The 21,773-nt window shown below is 40.9% G+C and overlaps 1 protein-coding gene across 4 annotated transcripts in view; it reads right to left on the bottom strand.

The window, feature by feature from the left end:
• Positions 1-21,773, bottom strand: part of CNTN4 (contactin 4) — a 957,860-nt gene that overhangs the window by 147,704 nt on the left and 788,383 nt on the right. For all 4 annotated transcript variants that reach the window (XM_059937717.1, XM_059937718.1, XM_059937716.1 and 1 more), the window contains 2 exons: positions 5,544-5,680; positions 3,141-3,270 (listed from right to left, as the gene is read on the bottom strand). In XM_059937717.1, coding sequence (XP_059793700.1) covers positions 3,141-3,270; positions 5,544-5,680 — 267 coding nt within the window. The remainder of the gene's footprint in view (positions 1-3,140; positions 3,271-5,543; positions 5,681-21,773) is intronic.

Below are 21,773 nucleotides of genomic sequence, written 5' to 3'. Positions count from 1 at the left end.
ACATTAAGTACACAGACAGAACACATAAAACAAGACCAAGGGAAAAGCTTATTAAATATATGCTTCCTAGCCATCTCTTACTCATGACTTTAGGGCTATTACCCAGCATGAAAGGGAATCTCCTCTCTAGCACTGGAGGATGCTGAAATTTGATCCATAGCTGGAACCAACCTCCATTTTTTCTTCCTCATACTGAAGTACCTTGTTTTCATTTTGTTTCTTTGTTCAATTCAACCTCTCTAAGATTTTAATACAGGTAATAACTACTCAGTTATTTGATCCATAAGAGTCAAACTATTACCATTCGACAAGAAACAAAGTGACTTGTGAAACACAATCATATTAGAGCTTACCCAATTAACCAATATTAATTTATGTGTATTTTTAAATAGTTAAATGTCTTCTCCCTCCTTCACTTCAGATGGACTCTAGGATTCACCCATTCAATACTTAACTGCCCTTCAAGTCACTTGGAATATACTAGCGTGATTTTTTTTTTTTTTTTGGCAGGAAAAATGGGATATTAAATAGAGAACTTCTAAGCTTGTTGTTTAAGATCCTCTAAAATTGGCCATTAATTTTTCCATCTTTCTCTTTCAAGTTTAAAGTTTGCCTGTATGCTTTATGTATTTGAATCAAAAATTCTGAAAAACATTCAGGATTCTCTGTGGGCAAGAAACTATCCAGATGTTTTATAACTTTGAACCTTTGTTCAGGCCATCTCACTCTATTCTGCAATGTTCCTGGTCCTTTTCTTTTTTTTTGCCTGTACAAAAATTATTTTTCAAAGCTCACCTGACTAGCCCAGTCCATTAGCTAAACTCTTCCCTGAATTTCTGGAAGACTTACTATTTTCACCACTTGTTTGGCCTGCATCATTTACTGACATGTCTTACTGTTCTCATACTCAACAAGGTTGAAATCAGGGGGGTTAAATAACGTCTCAGGCATTTTTATCTGATCTTTACTGATCTTGCTCGCTGATCTCAAGGGACTTAAGAAAGGACTCAGATCACGAAATCATTTGGAATTAGTTCCAACTGGAAATGATTTGAAATAAACCTCTGAATGTAAGAGCTGAAGCAGTGATTACCACCTCACAGGCCTTGAACCCTGGGTAGGGGGAATGGAAAGGATCTGGTGAGGATCTTGGGATATATAAATGTAAATCATAACATACATATATATAGATATGGATATATAGAGATGGATGTATACACACATACACATCTCTACATACTGTTAAGTTCAGCTATGGGTACGTGCTCTTGACAAAAATCATTTAACAGCCTTTCTCACTTTTGGCTCTGCTTTTGGGACTTTAGTCATCCTCTATCTTTATCCCATGACTATGTCCCATGATTTCCAGTCATCTGTTACTGTCAAATTTTCTCATTTTAACTAAGGGACCTACAAAATCTTTTAAAATTATCACAGCGTCCCCAGACTTAGCAATTGGCCAGCACTCACTTAGAAGGTTTCAGGACTATGTGATTCATTTCTTAGGCCACACACCCTCAGTTTTAGCTGTTCTTCTAACCAGTTGACATAGTGTTTAATAGAGAACACTCTTCTTTCTGCAGAACATCCAAAGCAATCTACCTTCATGAACTGCGCTCCACAAGAATCGGCTCTAACTACCAATAATCAGAGCCCATCTGGCCACGGTGGGATCACTGTACTTGCCCTGGAGGAAGTTAGAATTATTGTTCTCAATATTTATAGGGTGGGAGGTATGTGTGTTTAGGTCATCCTTACAGTAGGCCAAGCCAAGCTGATGATGACTCCGGGAGAAAAGAATTCTCCTAGGCCTCTTTGAGAAAGACAGCAGCCTCGTGAACTCTCACAAATTCTTGTCTTTGATGGGATGTTGGTTCAAGTAAAGAATTTGGTGAGAACAACAATTATGGAAGCTTTTCCATCCGTTTTTACCTTACAGAGGGTGGAAGGACATTCAATTCGGCAGCAACTACTTATGCATGTCAGATCTACAGGCCAGGCACCAAGAAGTGCTTTAGAGAAGGGCAAGTCAGGTCTCTGAATCTGGGAAAATTATCAGGGCTTATGGAATCAGCTCCCTTTGTGTGCTGCCTTTCTCTTATTTATAATCTTTCTATTATGTTCTCTCTACGAAGAACTGCTGCTTAGACATTTAAGATAAATTCTGAAGTCAGAGTCAAGATTTTTCTACAAGACAAATGCAAGTTGATGGCCTGGAGTTCTTGTTTGCTTGTTTGTTTGTTTGTTTGTTTGTTTTTAATGCCCATAGGTTTGTTAAATCACTTAACTTGTGTTTTCAATGATTTACTTAACTCATAAATTCATTTTTTTAACAGTCTCTCAACTCCTTCATCACTTAGTACAGTCATTCATCCTTACATTCATTCATTATTTATTGAGCACATACTTTGTGCTTCAACATTGTATTAAGTCCTGAGGATTAAATGATGAGTTAAACCAAATATGGTCCATGACATCATGGGGAAGTTAAAGGGCAGTTAGAGAAAAAGACAGAAAAATCACATAAGCAAATGTAAAATGCAACGGTAGCATGATACATGAAGAGGGGACAGAAAAGCACTCTAGGTAGAGGAAACAGTGTGGACCAGTGGCCTGTGGGGGAAGGGAGGGGGGTGAACATGCAGCACGGAAAGCTCAGCATTGCTGAAGAGCAGAAGGAAAGGGGCACATGGTGAAAAATGGAGCTGGAGGGGCAGACCACCAGTGCACAGCCTGGAAAATTCAGAGGTGAAAGAACAAGATGCACCTTGCTGGCTGTTCAAATACACCTTTCCACACCAAGTCAGCTCTTCCTCTCTCCAAGCCCAATCAGAGTGATAGCAACAGACGCCAAAGCATTTCATAAACTTCACTCAATTTAGAAGAGGGGCTGATAGAGGAATAAAAATGAGCGCCAAGGGAACTGCGTCACCCATTGTAAGCATCAGGAGAAACTGATTTAGAAAGTGGTCTCTTCTTAATGCTTGCAGAATGCATTCCTTGTTTCTCGAGCGATATCTTCGGTATAAAGATTTCTTCACCCCTTTTTCTTGGATTGAACGTTTATGTTTGGCAGAGGACATGGTAGTTTAGTGATTTTAAGAGTTTTTACTTTTTTTCTTTCCAGTATAAAGACTCACCTATAACACTAAGCTCTGCGCTGGAAAAGATAACTCCATGTTTATTTTCTGCCACACACTGATACATGCCAGCGTCTGAGAGGTTCACTATTGTTATGTTGAGTGTTCCTTGCTCGATATGAATTCTATCCTGTGAAAGAAAAGAGGAACACAAAACAATGACCTTCTACAACTGAGACCTTAAGGCAATTTTGCTGCATGTTATATCAAAGGGGCTTAATGGGAAGAAAATAGCTATCACATAAGCAATTTACATACCATGATCTATTTATCTGTCAACTAAATTTGTGGCAGGTCAGATGCTAAATGGAACAACCCGTACATCAGTTGGTAAATGGAATTTAAATTGTAGGACTCTCTTGAGCTCTCATTGATTTAATAGTGAAACCATTCAGATTAATATCCCCTCTAAATTGATGAAGTTGAAATTTAAAATGCTTTTTTTACTCCAAGGCTTTGTGCTAACTGTGGGTGAGGAGTGGGAAATACAAGTAAGTTTACCGTTTAGAGTAGTTAAAACACTCAGATTATGATCAGGCAACACTTTGAAGGTTAATAGGATTGTAATCTTCTTGGATGAAGCAGAGACAAATATTTAATGTCAGCTGAAATTTACTAAGAAAAAGAGTAGGTATTAATAATTTAATGTTCCCTTACTCAATTGCTATCGGTGGCATGATCTAAGCTTAGGACCATCTGCTGGTAGCCAATCTGAAGAAAGCAAAGTTAGTGTATGCAACAATAGACCATCCTCATTCATCAGCCTGAGGCTACGTAACTTGAGGGGTCAATTTTTATAAGTACCCAAAAGGATCTCCTCTTCTCCAGGAGACCTGCCATTTAAGAAGTAAAATATATAAAGACCTACTGGTTTTCTGGTTGCTCCGGGGTTGTGATTTAGTTGGGTGGACTCCGTATTAGGCTTTGATCAACTCTCAGCATCCATGTTCTCTCACATTAAATAAAGGGAAGAAAATGCCAGTTACCTGGGTACTTACACTCTAGTGATTTGAGTTTGGCTTTTAGAATTGAGAGAATCATGGGACCAAAAAGAGTCCAGCAGTGACAGGCAGAGGTGTGGGTGGCAGGGCGTGGGCCAGGCTCATCACAGCAGCCCGTTTCTGCGGCTGCACACACCACACTGACGTCCCGGCCAGCGCTCAGAGAAGTCGCTCTTCTCTGGGGGCTGACGGGGGAGGAAATCTGAGCACAAAAAACTGGCTCTCAACTTGGGGCCTGAGGAAAATGTCAAATTTCAGCGAACATTTGACTTCACTAGGAAAATACATAAGGAAACTTAAACTGGACACAATTGTTCCCCTTTCTAAGGTCCCACCTTCACTTATTTTTATGGGCATTATTCCTTCAGTTATCTCTTTGAGCATCCTTAACAGACTTATTCCGATTTCTGCGTTAGACTCTTCTCCAGGTTGGTTATCTTTCTAAAAATATTTTTTTTGCATATGGTTTGGAATATTGGTGTACAGGCTTATTTTGAAAAGGAGTTATTTTTGCCTGTCTTTTCCCCTCTATTTAGCAGTTTTGTGGTTGCCTCCACCTCAACCCCTGGGCCGCTGGTCCAGAAGCAGAACTACTCATGGCTTCTCTCAGGTCCTGATCTGGGAGGATGCTGGGGCTACTGCAATTCCCGTCCAGGGCCAGTGGGGGGCATAACCTGGTACCTTCTACCTCTCTTACGTCACAGAGTCCTATTAAGCCAGGCAGCAGTTTGTGGGCTTTTGCACTTAAGCCTTAGCTACAAGGATATTGTACCCTTGTCTCCAGAGAGGATTTTTTTTATACCTGAGCTCTCAGCTACTACTGCCTGCTTCAGGGCCTATAGGCTGGTGCCTCCGGCCTCACTCATCACTTTTAGTTTTTCTTCTATTTCTGTTGCATTAGAGGTGTTAGTCTCGAGCTTGCATGTGGCATTGCTAAACGTCTAAGGCAGAGTGGGCATTCTGCTGGTGAACATACTGGACCATTTGTCCACTAGTCTCCTCAGACGGAAGACGATAATAAAACCACACTGAAGGGGAGAATTTGGATGCTGAAAGGTATTACTCACTCATTCTTGTCTAGCATACACACAAATTTGTGTCTTAGCACAATTACATGTTCCAGACCTTCAGCATAACTTTCCAATTGTAAAGCCAGAGATGTTAATCTCTGAAGGCCAAAGATGAACAATAGATGCTTAACAAGGTTGAACAAGGCTGGAGAATCAGATTTATGTACAGTTTGTATTTATCAACTGCATTCGCTTTCACTTTTTCCACTATTTATGGCATCGGGTTGCATATTATTTTGGAGACAACTGGTCATTTTTTTGTTTCCATAGCAACAACACCACATTCAACATTACAGTAAATATTAAGACACAATTATCATCCATTTGCTTACCCGAGTTAACAGTGGTTCACCATTTTTCAGCCACCTGTATGTAGGTTTGGGCCTTCCATTGGCTTTACATTCCCAGAAGACATTTTCTTCAATGGCCACATGAATGTCATTTATTTTTTGAATCCAATTAGGTTGAGCTATAGCAGTTCACAAAGCAAAGACATACATTCAGTGTATGTTCAATCCATGTTTATCATATGCAATCAAGGGACAAAAATAGGCTTATAATAAAATTCCTTTTCCAGAGGTTATGCAAATTACAAAGCTGGGTAGAAGCTCAGGGGGTGCTTTTAGAAAACACCCACCCTATGTCCAACTCTGAATGTCGTATTTTTGCAGCCCACGTGGCTGGTTTTTTCATCACTAAAGGCAGAATGAATAACACTACCCTGAGTCATATGGTGAAATTAACTGCCCTTCCCCCCGAATATCTATTCTTCCTTTTTTCCTTTTAATAAGAGAAATCTCCCACCACCAGCCTACTACTTTTAGCTGGGCTCATATTTTTTCTAGCTACACACTGCATTTCCAAGATTCCTTTGCAGCTGGTGGTAACCATGGGACTAAGTTCATACCAATGATATGTGGTGTGTGTGAAAGTGATGAGAGCAACTTCCAGGTTACTGACTTAAAGATACTTGTCCTGGACTCTCACTGCCTTCCCCACTGATTGGAAAAAGCAACAACTGAAACAGCTTTGAGCTCAGAGATGAAGCTATGTAGGATGAAAATGCTGACCTGCCAGCCTCGGACCTTGAATGACCTTGTGGAATAAAGCAGCACCAGACCCACCTGCCTATTTTTGGAGAGATACATGTGAGAGAAATAAACTTCTTATTTAAGGCACTATATTTCTGGGTGTCTCTCACACACATCACATGGATACTTTTTGTGACTCCTTTCTCCTTCGAGGCTATCATCATTTTCTATTATTGACTTCTTTCATATTGATAGAATGTCATCCACAAGTGTATGGCCCTGGAATTCCAAATCTCTGAATGAGCCCTGGTTTTTACCAAAACCTTCTCAGGAAATCAAGTCCTGCCCACAATCTAACACAGGAATTCAAGACAGCACTTAATTCCCACACTGCCCAACGCCCTCTTCCTCTCTCCCCACCAAAATTATGCCTAATTTTTCATGCTTCAATTAAGCTCATATTTTCTTCCTTGTTCTTAAGGGAGATAAAGACAATGTTAACCTACGTTCCCTAAAAAGTCTTCATCAATACCAAGCCTTCCCTAAAGCACAATTCATGCCATTGGTAACTATAACGGCAAACATATTTAGGCAGAAGACCCTCAGCCCAAAGTTCATGCAGGAGAGAAGCACAGCTGTCATTCTGGAATGTTATCTTCTAACAAGGCACTTACATAGGATAATGCCTACCAGTGTAAACTTAATAGTCAGAACTGGTATCAGTATTTAATTAGAAGATGCTACTCAATATTCTTAACACGTCTCTTTGCTGACTTGACCTCAGTATCTTTATTCAGTGAGGCTACTGATCATCCATAATTCAATGCAAAAGGAAATGACTAGTGTTGAGGCCAAGCTATCTTATCTTCCCAGCAATAAATGAAACTGGAAAAACACTAACAAGTCACTTAACCAGCAGAGGTCTCTAGGTCCCTGAATAAATGCTGCTTTCTCCTTTTATCCATGTATAAGCAATTTCATGTTTTTCAAAGAGCAAAGCACAATTTTACAAATCCTCTACTGATGGGGATGATGCATTGCTGCACATGTGGAGAGGCTGAAAGGGTCAACTTTCAAAAAAGTCATAACATCAACAAGTATTAACTTGAACGAAGGGTTATAACCTTTATCCTTGAAAGAGCTGCAAGCCTACCATTGTTCTTAATCTTCCTGCTGCTAATGCAAAGGAGCTCAAAAGGTAGACACCTTTTTAGTTCTCTGCCTGGAAAATCTGATGTGTAACCCTGATAAGGCTAATGGCAGTTGTCTGCCTGATTTCACATTCAACCTGCTGAATATTTACCCCCCACAGAGTTTATGAAAACAAAGCAAAAAAGAAAAGCTACAGAAATCTGTGTGGAATATTAACAACTAAGCCAAACTTTTCAAAGAGAGTGAGGAAGAAAAAAAATGGAAGGGCAAATGTAACTTATGAAGCAATGTCAAGTTGAAGTTCAAAAAGGAAACATCAAAACCATGTGCAGAGACAGAGATTTCAATGTCATAGATTTCCTGTAACTCTTGGGCTTATTCATTGCTTTCTTTCAAAAATACAGAAAGCTGGAAGCACTACCTTGCAATCTCAAAAAAGGAGATGGGGAAGGGAAGGGAGGGCCTTGAGAGGATTTGGAAAAGACCTTGCAAAGTTCTAACTAATTAAACACTTCTGAGGGCTCATTCTGTCTCTTGCAACAGGGTTATGGAGGTTAAGGTGCTCAACAGGAATGCTCAATGGTAGTGATTTGTGCTGGTCAAGGTGAAATCAACAGCAAATTCAGCCTTTGTGAGACATCGTCAGGTACTTTCCTTTTTCTTTTTTTTTTTTTTAAGTAAAATTAATTCGTGAAAAACAAATTTGAATGGTTAAAAACCTATTCCTCCCGAAGTAAAATGAATTCATAGACGCCAAATTTGAAATGATATAAACATGTTCCTCTTGAAGTCAATACCTAGACATGGGCCCAGGGGGATCAGGATTGGAAGATCATATTATATAAATGGCAAAGAATGAGATAATGTTGTTTTTTAACATGCCAACTGCAGATCTACAGGGCAGAAGCCCACACAGTGAAGGTTTCTCCTGCCACTCACTTAGATTGGATGAATCATCTCTAAGTGGGTGAGTTTTTTCTAATAGAATAGTCCTGTGCCTGATGGAAATTATTCATATCTCTACATAGTTCTTTGGGTCACCCAGTTCAAAGTCCTTGGATGACAAATGGTCCATTTTAGTGCATAATAGAAAATATTGTTTCCTGTAACTTGTTTTGGATAATGTATTTGGGTCCATTGTATTTATCACCTAATATCTAGGTTTGACTACATTTTATAACTCCATGTCTAAAAAATAGCTCCAAGGAAGGCTTGAACAGGTTGATTCAGTCCTATTATTTCAGAAAGAAGGTTATGTCTAAATGCCTTTTGGGGCATTATATATATAGATCCCAAATACTAAACAGAATTAATCATATCCACATATTAAAACAGAACCATCTGTTTTGGCCATTCATGTTCTCTCAAGGTTTGAATAGAAGAATCTCTCCTCTAAAACATCTTAAGTCTTGTTCTCAAGATACAAATTCAAATATAAGGTTAAATGGTTGTGTTTTATTTGACCCTGTGACACTGTTAGTCTGTTGGATAAATGAACAAGCTCTTCATTTCAATCTTTAGTTCAATAACTGCCAGAAATGACCTAAGTCAATGTGTATTCCAGCCACTGGAATCATGCAAGCATCTTATCCAATAACAATTTATATTGCAGACAGATATAATTTGAACTTAGTGGTCAAACAATTCTCAGCCATATCTGGCTCTCTAACTGTCCAAAACCAGAAATTTCTGGTAGAAAGAAATGCCATCATGAGCCTTAGACCTTAGAAAGTTAAAAATTTTAAAGAAAGGATATAATGGGGAAAAACAATTTAAACTGCTATTAGGATGATGACCTGTAGCCATTCAAAATTATTTCTGGTCGCTTACACAGTCTTGGAGAAGATGAATCACGTCCAAGGAATGCAGAGGTTTGGCTAACATTACTTAAGAATTACACTGATAGTGAGCTCTATGAGCCTGAAGATAAGTACTTGGCTTCAGTTTACCATATATATAGTTGCTTCCCAAATCTTTATCTCCAGCTGGAATTCTTATAGTGTTGACAGAATCATTGAGATACTGTCAATATCTTTACCTTGAATCCAACATCCCCAGTATTGGCACTTGAACTATTCATTTTCCAACCTTACTGTAGAGAGTCTTCCAATTTATTGTTATAGTTTCCTCTTAAACCCTCAACGTCTCATTTGCAGAAGTCACTAAAAGGAAGGACGAGCTTCACAAGAAATACTCATACTGTGTTCTGTGCTAGGGTCCAAATTTGATCTCCCCTCATAATCTCCAGTCGTCTGACTTCAGGCTCTCATCCACTCCCCACACAACACCAGCAATCAATATCCTAATGGGCAGCGGTCCCCAACCTTTTTGGCATCAGGGACCGGTTTTGTGGAAGATAATGTTTCCACGGACTGGCGGCGGGGGATGGTTTTGGGATGACTCAAGCGCATTACATTTATTGTGTACTTTATTCTATTGTTATTATATTGTAATATATAATGAAATAATTATACAACTCACCATAATGCAGAATCAGTGGGATCCCTGAGCTTGTTTTCACACACCACTCACTGATAGTGTTTCTGCAAGCAATTGATTTATTACGGTCTCTGTACAGTCAAACCTCTCTGCTAATGATAATCTGTATTTGCAGCCGCTCCCCAGCACTAGCATCACCGCCTCAGCTCCACCTCAGATCATCAGGCATTAGATTCTCATAAGGAGCACGCAACCTAGATCAGTCCACAGTAGGGTTTGCGCTTCTCTGAGAAACTAATGCCTATGCTGATCCGACAGGAGGTGGAGCTCAGGTGGTAACATGAGCGATGGGGAGCGGCTGTAAACACAGGTGAAGCTTCTCTCACTCGCCCGCTGCTCACCACCTGCTGTACCTAACAGGCCAGGGACAGGTACCGGTCCGTGGCCGGGGGTTGGGGATCCCTGCTAATGAGGGTTTTCAAATTCAGTTCTATGACGCTCAGAGAGTTCTTGGGAGGGACGTCCTTCAACTAGGACAGCCTTCCTTTGTTTTAAATATTGAAAATTTCATGTTTAAAAAAGTAACGTGACAATTGTTAACAATACATACATGTTGAAAAGTACTATTTTGAGGTATCTAAATCTTGTCCTTTTGTAGAAAGAGCTTTGAATTTGGAACCTGGAGATTGAGTGCGTACATTTTCTCATTTGAATCAAGGGGAGGCTGGACTTGATGGTGTCTAAAGTCCCTTCTGACTTTAATGTGCTAAACCTTTAATTACCTCCTGAACCATCTGAATTCTTGGATCTCCTGGGTTCTCTGTTAATTAGTGCTTCACTCAGACTTTCCTATTTGTGATCTCTTCATCTCTATGTAAGTTGCACTGTACTTTTACTGCTGGCAATGGCAGAGGAGGTGCCACCAGGCCGACTGTCTCACAGGTAACAATGATAAGCCACAAAGAATATAAAAACCAACTATGTGAAGGCACACTTAAGGGTAACCAAAAGCAGGTACGTTTCTATTAATAGGTACTCATTAATATATAAAACAGATATGATTGTAGGAAGTAATCCATGCATGAGATAATGGATAGGATGTGCGAATGTGCTTTGCACACTGTAAATACTCTACAAATTAAGAGAACATTGCCATCATTTCATATTTTTAGGCTAATATTTAAAGTGCTCTGTCATCTGGTTCTACCTAGTTCTCTCACTTTCTCTCCAAGTATGCCCAGTGAACACACAGCTCCTGTCAAATGAGGGTCTTCTTTGTTCTCAAATCCAATAAGCCAGCTCCTGCCTCATATCTTCGTTCAAAACAACTTGTGTTTTTGGAATGTTCTCCTCCCCTTCATCCCTACCCAGTGTTCACTCTACAGAAACACCTCCTCCATGAAGCCTTCCCTGATCTGTCAACTGCTATCCTCCTGAACACATACAGCTCATAGGGCACAAACAGCAAATCTGTTCTGTGCCATCACGTGTATTGTTTTTGAATGGGTTGGTTTAACTCTTTTACTGCTACCTAATTTCTATAAGAGCATACGTTTTCTCTTTTCTTCCTGGATGTGCTGTAGTCATTTCAGAACTTGAGAAATGAATCAATGAATAAAAAAGGATTGGAAATTAGCCATATGTTCATGAAAAAGGTCTTAAGCCTGGTTCACTAAGCCCACTGCCACCCAAACAAACCAAGTTATTATCTAGTTTAACACAGACTAATTTCTTTATGTTTCTTTTTAATCCTCAACTCGGTCACTGCCTACTGTTTCTCTGAATGTGCTCTTATTGGGTTAAATACATTCCTTTCTCCATCCCCTATTCACCTTCTGAGCAAAGTACTACCAATCACAGACACTAAAGTATTTACATAATATCTCAATCAGCATCACTTTATATGTGTTATTTCTCGACCTCATAATAACCTGCAAGTTAAGTGTCATTATCCCCATTTTACAGATGAGGTCCAGAGACATTAAAGTCCAGATTCAGAAAGTGGCTCAGTTAGGACTGGTACACAGGCCTTGCTTGGCTTCAACGTCCGTGCTCTCCTGACAGGCTCTCAAACTATGCCCCTACTGTCAATGGAGAAGGGAGTATTCTTTTGGACCCATGGTTCTCAAAGTGTGGTCTCAGGACCACTGGGGTTCCCCAAGTCTCTTTCAGAGAGTCCATGAGAGCCTTTCTTTCCACCTACACATCTGTGTGAGATCAGATTTTCTTCGTACCCTTCAACCAAAACAACAATCATGACAGATTAAATACAGAAGCACGTACCAGAATCTAGTTTTTTCTGCTAAGACAGACATTAAAGATATTTGCAAAAACCAAAACAACATCCCTCTTTTTTGTTTGGAAAAATACAGTTTTCTTAAAATATGTTAATTATGTTAATATGCACTGATTATACTGTTGTCATTTTAAAATAAAGTACTCAAATTCTCAGGATTAATTTCTAATATGCTATATATTGGTAGAAATAACCCACATAAGCAAAAGTTTTTTGGAGTACACAATAATCTTTCAGAGTGAAAAGGGGACCTGAAAGCCAAAATTTGAGGACTCCAGCTTTAGAGAAGCACGGAAACTTTCAGATAAATGAATCCATGTATGCAAAACTTGCTACAAGTAAATTTAAACAATATTCCTTGATAGATAAAAATTGTAACAGTTACATCTGCCTTCAGTGACAACAGAGTAAGGGAATGGAACTGCATTTCAGTACATTGTCTTTGATGTGACTTTTTCTTCCCTGGTCTGAAGTTTCTCATGGGGTAAGGACCCTGTAACCCTACTCCTGTATTACTTCCCACTGACCATTATTTACAAAATGTTTCAATGTGCACCCCTTGAAAAACTGCACCAACCCACTTAATTGGAACTACCAGCTGAAGTGAAGGAAACAAAGATTGCTGACTATCTGAAGCGACACTCAAGGATACTGAGGGTCTCGATATCAGTTCTGTCTAGGACAATTAAGCAGACTACGGCTTTACTGCAAAATTACCTTATCTGCTGTGTTCATTTTTTGGTCACTCTATCTTTTAAGCCACTTTGTGGGGCTGAATAGTTCAGTGTGTGAACTGATCTAGTGATCACATATACATAGCACATCTGTGGGGAAATTAGTATGAGATGCTACACGATGCTTCTGTATTCTGACCTTAGAGATAATCCAACACCAGGTGCAGTGTCATCATGGCTACAGTTTTGCCTTTAGAGCCAAAGGACCATGGCCCACAAGGTCTAGACATATAGCCATAGATGTAAGTTGGAGAGGAAAAAAAAAAGAGCTCTTTTGGACTCAATAATCAGGTGATCACCTTGGAAAATAGGAAGTGAATAAGTCAACTGTTCAACTGGATGCTTTAATTTATGACTTTGGTTGTGGAAAATAAGCAGAAAAAGTATCTGGATGATTGATGAATTTTTTTTCCCCTTTACCTATTTTATTAAAATATCTTATTGGCAGGAAAAGGAACACAGAAAGAGCAGGTCTAGTCATAGCTCTGATTCTCGCTCATTCTATCACCTTGGGTAAGTTATTTTATGTCTCTGGGCCTTTTTTTCTTTTTCTTTTTCTTTTTTTTTAACTTATAAAAATCAAAGAGAAGGGCTTCCCTGGTGGCGCAATGGTTAAGAATCCGCCTGCTGAGAGAAGATGGCGGAAGAGTAAGACGCGGAGATCACCTTCCTTCCCACAGATACAGTAGAAATACATCTACACGTGGAACTGCTCCTACAGAACACCCACTGAACGCTGGCAGAAAACGTCAGACCTCCCAAAAGGCAAGAAACTCCCCCCGTACTTGGGTAGGGCAAAAGAAAAAAGAAATGACAGAGACAAAAGAATAGGGACGGCACCTGCACCAGTGGGAGGGAGCTGTGAAGGAGGAAAGATTTCCACGCACTAGGAGCCCCTTCGCGGGCAGAGACTGCGGGTGGCAGAGGGGGGAAGCTTCGGAGCCACGGAGGAGAACGCAGCCACAGGGGTGTGGAGGGCAAAGCGGAGAGATTCCCGCACTTCCTGCACGGAGGCTCGGCGCTGACCAGCACTCACCAGCCCGAGAGGCTTGTCTGCTCCCCCGCCGGGGCGGGCGGGGCTGGGAGCTGAGGCTCGGGCTTCGGTCGGATCGCACGGAGAGGACTGGAGTTGGCGGCGTGAACACAGCCTGAAGGGGTTAGTGCACCACAGCTAGCCGGGAGGGAGTCCGGGAAAAAGTCTGCAGCTGCCGAAGAGGCAAGAGACTTTTTCTTCCCTGTTTCCTGGTGCGCGAGGAGAGGGGATTCAGAGCGCCGCCTAAACGAACTTAAGAGACGGGCGCGAGCCGCGGCTAACAGCGCGGATCCCACAGCAACAGGGGCGCAGAGGGAAAAACGGAGAGATTCCCGCACAGAGGCTCGGCGCCAAGCAGCGCTCACCAGCCCGAGAGGCTTGTCTGCTCCCCTGCCGGGGCGGGCGGGGCTGGGAGCTGAGGCTCGGCTTCGGTCGGATCGCAGGGAGAGGACTGGGGTTGGCGGCGTGAACACAGCCTGAAGGGGTTAGCGCACCACAGCTGGCTGGGAGGGAGACCGGGAAAAAGGCTGCAGCTGCCGAAGAGGCAAGAGACTTTTTCTTGCCTCTTTGTTTCGCGGCGCGCAAGGAGAGGGGATTCAGAGCGCCGCCTAAACGAACTCCAGAGACTGGCGCGAGCCGCGGCTATCAGCGCGGACCCCAGAGATGGGCGTGAGACGCTGGGGCTGCTGCTGCCGCCTCCAAAAAGCCTGTGTGCGAGCACAGGTCACTCTCCACACCGCCCCTCCCGGGAGCCCATGCAGCCCGCCACTGCCAGCGTCCCGTGATCCGGGGACAACTTCCCCGGGAGAACGCACTGCGCGCCTCAGGCTGGTGCAACGTCACGCTGGCCTCTGCTGCCGCAGGCTCACCCCGCATGCTCACCCCTCCCTCCCCGCGGCCTGGGTGAGCCAGAGCCCCCGAAGCAGCTGCTCCTTTAACCCCGTCCTGTCCGGGCGGGGAACACACGCCCTCAGGCGACCTACACGCAGAGGCGGGTCCAAATCCAAAGCTGATCCCCAGGAGCTGTGCGAACAGAGACGAGGAGGGGAAATCTCTCCCAGCAGCCTCAGAAGCAGTGGATTAAAACTCCACAAACAACTTGATGTGCCTGCATCTGTTGAATACCTGAATAGACAACGAATCATCCCAAATTCAGGAGGTGGACTTTGGGAGCAGGATATATTAATTTTTCCCCTTTTCCTTTTTATTTTTGTGAGTGTATATGTATATGCTTCTGGGGGAGATTTTGTCTGTATAGCTTTGCTTTATAATAGCTTTATTTTACTTCACTATATTATAGCCTCTTTCTTTCTTTCTTTCTTTCTATTTTTTCTCCCTTTTACTCTGAGCCGTGTGGACGAAAGGCTCTTGGTGCTTCAGCCAGGCATCAGGGCCGTACCTCGGAGGTGGGAGAGCCAACTTCAGGACACTGGTCCATAAGAGACCTCCCAGCTCCACGTAATACCAAACGGCAAAAATCTCTCAGAGATCTCCATCTCAACATCAAGACCCAGATTCACTCAATGACCAGCAAGCTACAGTGCTGAACACCCTATGCCAAACAACTAGCAAGACAGGAACACAGCCCCATCCATTAGCAGAGAGTCTGCCTTAAATCATAATAAGGCCACAGACACCCCAAAATACACCACCAGACGTGGACGTGCCCACCAGAAAGACAAGATCCAGCCTCATCCACCAGAGCTCAGGCACTAGTTCCCTCCACCAGGAAGCCTACACAACCCACTGAACCAACCTTAGCCACTGGGGACAGATACCAAAAACAACGGGAACTACGAACCTGCAACCTGTGATAAGGAGACCCCAAACACAGTAAGATAAGCAAAATGAGACGACACAAAAACACACAGCAGATGAAGGAGCAGGGTCAAAACACACCACATCTAACAAATGAAGAGGAAATAGGTAGTCTACCTGAAAAAGAATTCAGAATAATGATAGTAAGGATGATCCAAAATCTTGGAAATAGAATAGACAAAATGCAAGAAACATTTAACAAGGACGTAGAAAAACTAAAGAGGAACCAAGCAACGATGAAAAACACTATAAATGAAATTAAAAATACTCTAGATGGGATCAATAGCAGAATAACTGAGGCAGAAGAAAGGATAAGTGACCTGGAAGATAAAATGGTGGAAATAACTACTACAGAGCAGGATAAAGAAAAAAGTATGAAAAGAACTGAGGACAGTCTCAGAGACCTCTGGGACAACATTAAACGCACCAACATTCGAATTATAGGGGTCCCAGAAGAAGAAGAGAAAAAGAAAGGGACTGAGAAAATATTTGAAGAGATTATAGTTGAAAACTTCCCTAATATGGGAAAGGAAATAGTTAATCAAGTCCTGGAAGCACAGAGAGTCCCATACAGGATAAACCCAAGGAGAAACACGCCAAGACACATATTAATCAAACTGTCAAAAATTAAATATAAGGAAAACATATTAAAGGCAGCAAGGGAAAAATAACAAATAACACACAAGGGAATCCCCATAAGGTTAACATCTGATCTTTCAGCAGAAACTCTGCAAGCCAGAAGGGAGTGGCAGGATATACTTAAAGTGATGAAGGAGAAAAACCTACAACCAAGATTACTCTACCCAGCAAGGATCTCATTCAGATGTGATGGAGAAATTAAAACCTTTACAGACAAGCAAAAGCTGAGAGAGTTCAGCACCACCAAACCAGCTTTACAACAAATGCTAAAGGAACTTCTCTAGGCAAGAAACACAAGAGAAGGAAAACACCTACAATAACAAACCCAAAACATTTAAGAAAATGGAAATAGGAACATACATATCGATAATTACCTTGAATGTAAATGGATTAAATGCTCCCACCAAAAGACACAGGCTGGCTGAATGGATACAAAAACAAGACCCATATATATGCTGTCTACAAGAGACCCACTTCAGACCTAGAGACACATACAGACTGAAAGTGAGGGGATGGAAAAAGATATTCCATGCAAATGGAAATCAAAAGAAAGCTGGAGTAGCAATTCTCATATCAGACAAAATAGACTTTAAAATAAAGACTATTAGAAGAGACAAAGAAGGACACTATATAATGATCAAGGGATCGATCCAAGAGGAAGGTATAACAATTGTAAATATTTAGGCACCCAACATAGGAGCACCTCAATACATAAGGCAAATACTAACAGCCATAAAAGGGGAAATCGACAGCAACACAATCATAGTAGGGGACTTTAACACCCCACTTTCACCAATGGACACATCATCCAAAATGAAAATAAATAAGGAAACACAAGCTTTAAATGATACATTAAACAAGATGGACTTAATGGATATTTATAGGCCATTCCACCCAAAAACAACAGAATACACATTTTTCTCAAGTGCTCATGGAACATTCTCCAGGATAGATCATATCTTGGGTCACAAATCAAGCCTTGGTAAATTTAAGAAAATTGAAATAGTATCAAGTATCTTTTTCGACCACAACGCTATGAGACTAGATATCAATTACAGGAAAAGATCTGTAAAAAATACAAACACATGGAGGCTACACAATACACTACTTAATAACGAAGTGATCATTGAAGAAATCAAAGGGGAAATCAAAAAATACCTAGAAACAAATGACAATGCAGATACGACGACCCAAAACCTATGGGACGCAGCAAAAGCAGTGCTAAGAGGGAAGTTTATAGCAATACAAGCCTACCTCAAGAAACAGGAAACATCTCGAATAAACAACCTAACCTTGCACCTAAAGCAATTAGAGAAAGAAGAACAAAAAAACCCCAAAGCTAGCAGAAGGAAAGAAATTATAAAGATCAGGTCAGAAATAAATGAAAAAGAAATGAAGGAAACAATAGCAAAAATCAATGAAACTAAAAGCTGGTTCTTTGAGAAGATAAACAAAATTGATAAACCATTAGCCAGACTCATCGAGAGAAAAAGGGAGAGACTCAAATCAATAGAATTAGAAATGAAAAAGGAGAAGTAACCACTGACACTGCAGAAATACAAAAGATAATGAGAGATTACTACAAGCAACTCTATGCCAATAAAATGGACAACCTGGAAGAAATGGACAGATTCTTAGAAATGCACAAACTGCCGAGACTGAACCAGGAAGAAATAGAAAATATGAACAGACCAATCACAAGCACTGAAATTGAAACTGTGATTAAAAACCTTCCAACAAACAAAAGCCCAGGACCAGATGGCTTCACAGGTGAATTCTATCAAACATTTAGAGAAGAGCTAACACCTATCCTTCTCAAACTCTTCCAAAATATTGCAGAGGGAGGAACACTCCCAAACTCATTCTACGAGGCCACCATCACCCTGATACCAAAACCAGACAAAGATGTCACGAAGAAAGAAAACTACAGGCCAATATCACTGATGAACATAGATGCAAAAATCCTCAACAAAATACTCGCAAACAGAATCCAACAGCACATTAAAAGGATCATACACCATGATCAAGTGGGGTTTATCCCAGGAATGCAAGGATTCTTCAATACACACAAATCAATCAATGTGATACACCATATTAACAAATTGAAGGAGAAAAACCATATGATCATCTCAATAGATGCAGAGAAAGCTTTCGACAAAATTCAACACCCATTTATGATAAAAGCCCTGCAGAAAGTAGGCATAGAGGGAACTTTCCTCAACATAATAAAGGCCATATATGACAAACCCACAGCCAACATTGTCCTCAATGGTGAAAAACTGAAACCATTTCCACTAAGATCAGGAACAAGACAAGGTTGCCCACTCTCACCACTATTATTCAACATAGTTTTGGAAGTGTTAGCCACAGCAATCAGAGAAGACAAAGAAATAAAAGGAATCCAAATCGGAAAAGAAGAAGTAAAGCTGTCACTATTTGCAGATGACATGATACTATACATAGAGAATCCTAAAGATGCTACCAGAAAACTCCTAGAGCTAATCAATGAATTTGGTAAAGTAGCAGGATACAAAATTAATGCACAGAAATCTCTTGCATTTCTATACACTAATGACGAAAAATCTGAAAGTGAAATTAAGAAAACACTCCCGTTTACCATTGCAACAAAAAGAATAAAATATCTAGGAATAAACCTACCTAAGGAGACAAAAGACCTGTATGCAGAAAATTATAAGACACTGATGAAAGAAATTAAAGATGATACAAATAGATGGAGAGATATACCATGTTCTTGGATTGGAAGAATCAACATTGTGAAAATGACTCTACTACCCAAAGCAATCTACAGATTCAATGCAATCCCTATCAAACTACCACTGGCATTTTTCACAGAACTAGAACAAAAAATTTCACAATTTGTATGGAAACACAAAAGACCCCGAATAGCCAAAGCAATCTTGAGAACGAAAAATGGAGCTGGGGGAATCAGGCTCCCTGACTTCAGACTATATTACAAAGCTTCAGTAATCAAGACAGTTTGGTACTGGCACAAAAACAGAAATATAGATCAATGGAACAGGATAGAAAGCCCAGAGATAAACCCACACACATATGGTCACCTTATCTTTGATAAAGGAGGCAAGCATATACAGTGGAGAAAAGACAGCCTCTTCAATAAGTGGTGCTGGGAAAATTGGACAGGTACATGTAAAAGTATGAAATTAGAACACTCCCTGACACCATGCACAAAAACAAACTCAAAATGGATTAAAGACCTAAGTGTAAGGGCAGACACTATCAAACTCTTAGAGGAAAACATAGGCAGAACACTCTATGACATACATCACAGCAAGATTCTTTTTGACCCAGCTCCCAGAGAAATGGAAATAAGAACACAAATAAACAAATGGGACCTAATGAAACTTAAAAGCTTTTGCACAGCAAAGGAAACCATAAACAAGACCAAAAGACAACCCTCAGAATGGGAGAAAATATTTGCAAATGAAGCAACTGACAAAGGATTAATCTCCAAGATTTACAAGCAGCTCATGCAGCTCAATAACAAAAAAACGAACAACCCAATCCAAAAATGGGCAGAAGACCTAAATAGACATTTCTCCAAAGAAGATATACAGATGGCCTACAGACACATGAAAGAATGCTCAACATCATTAATCATTAGAGAAATGCAAATCAAAACTACAATGAGATATCATCTCACACCGGTCAGAATGGCCATCATCAAAAAATCTAGAAACAATAAATGCTGGAGAGGGTGTGGAGGAAAGGGAACACTCTTGCACTGTTGGTGGGAATGTAAATTGATACAGCCACTATGGAGAACAGTATGGAGGTTCCTTAAAAAACTACAAATAGAACTACCATACGACCCAGCAATCCCACTACTGGGCATATACCCTGAGAAAACCATAGGTCAAAAAGAGTCATGTACCACAATGTTCATTGCAGCTCTATTTACAATAGCCAGGACATGGAAGCAACCTAAATGTCCATCGACAGATGAATGGATAAAGAAGATGTGGCACATATATACAATGGAATATTACTCAGCCATAAAAAGAAATGAAATGGAGGTATTTGTAATGAGGTGGATGGAGTTAGAGTCTGTCATACAGAGTGAAGTAAGTCAGAAAGAGAAAAACAAATACAGTATGCTAACACATATATACAGAATCTAAGGAAAAAAAAAAAAGGCCATGAAGAACCTAGTGGCAAGACGGGAATAAAGACACAGACCTACCAGAGAATGGACTTGAAGATATGGGGAGGGGGTGGGGTGAGATGTGACAGGGTAAGAGAGTGTCATGGACATATATACACTACCAAATGTAAAATAGATAGCTAGTGGGAAGCAGCCGCATAACACAGGGAGAACAGCTCGGTGCTTTGTGACCACCTAGAGGGGTGGGATGGGGAGGGTGGGAGGGAGGGAGATGCAAGAGGGAAGAGAAATGGGAACATATTGTATATGTATAACTGATTCACTTTGTTATAAAGCAGAAGCTAACACACCATTGTAAGGCAATTATACTTCAATAAAGATGTTAAAAAAAAAAAAAAGAATCCGCCTGCCAATGCAAGGGACACGGGTTCAAGCCCTGGTCCGGGAAGATCTCACATGCTGTGGAGCAGCTAAGCCCGTGCGCCACTGCTACTGAGCCTGCGCTCTAGAGCCCGCAAGCCACAACTACTGAGCCCTCACCCCACAACTACTGAAGCCCGCGCACCTAGAGCCTGTGCTCCGCAACAAGAGAAGTCACTGCAATGAGAAGCCCGCTCACCGCAACCAAGAGTAGCTCCCGCTCACCGCAACTAGAGAAAGCCCGCGCACAGCAACGAAGACCCAACACAGCCAAAAATAAAAATAAAATAAAATAAATTAAAAATAAAAATCAATGAGTTGGCCCCAGTAGATCCTTCCAGCTCAAACATTATAGGATTCTATGAACAACAGCCTGTTCACTGCTCAAATATTATATTCCCTATTTCCTCATGGTGAAGATGATTTTACTCTCTTAACACCCGTTACATATAGGAGAAACTGAACAAAAGGCATTAAATATCAGGTTCCTTTAGTTCATGCTTCATTCTTGTAAATGATGTTACTCTATTGGTCTATTTGTGCAAAAAGGAAGTGACTATACAGACATAATGAGGTGGAAAGATGAATAATTATCAAGTTAATTAAATCCATTTTATACTTCCCTTTCCTTTATTCAAAGATAATTACTTTAGCACCCTCCTACTTTGCCTGTGTAGAATGGCCATAATGCTTGATGTGACAGCAAGCTGCTAGCTTTCATGGGAAGCAGGAACACCTTTGCTTGCATGTAATTTAATCTTAGGATTCACTCTACCACTTGAAAACAGCCTAGCACGAGAGCAATGGTTCTTACACTGTGGACTCCAGACAAGCTGCATAAGCATGACCAGGGAAC

This window comes from Balaenoptera ricei, chromosome 11, assembly GCF_028023285.1.
Source record: "Balaenoptera ricei isolate mBalRic1 chromosome 11, mBalRic1.hap2, whole genome shotgun sequence".
NCBI classification, from domain to species: domain Eukaryota; kingdom Metazoa; phylum Chordata; class Mammalia; order Artiodactyla; family Balaenopteridae; genus Balaenoptera; species Balaenoptera ricei.
This window is presented reverse-complemented; position numbering and strand designations above follow the sequence as displayed.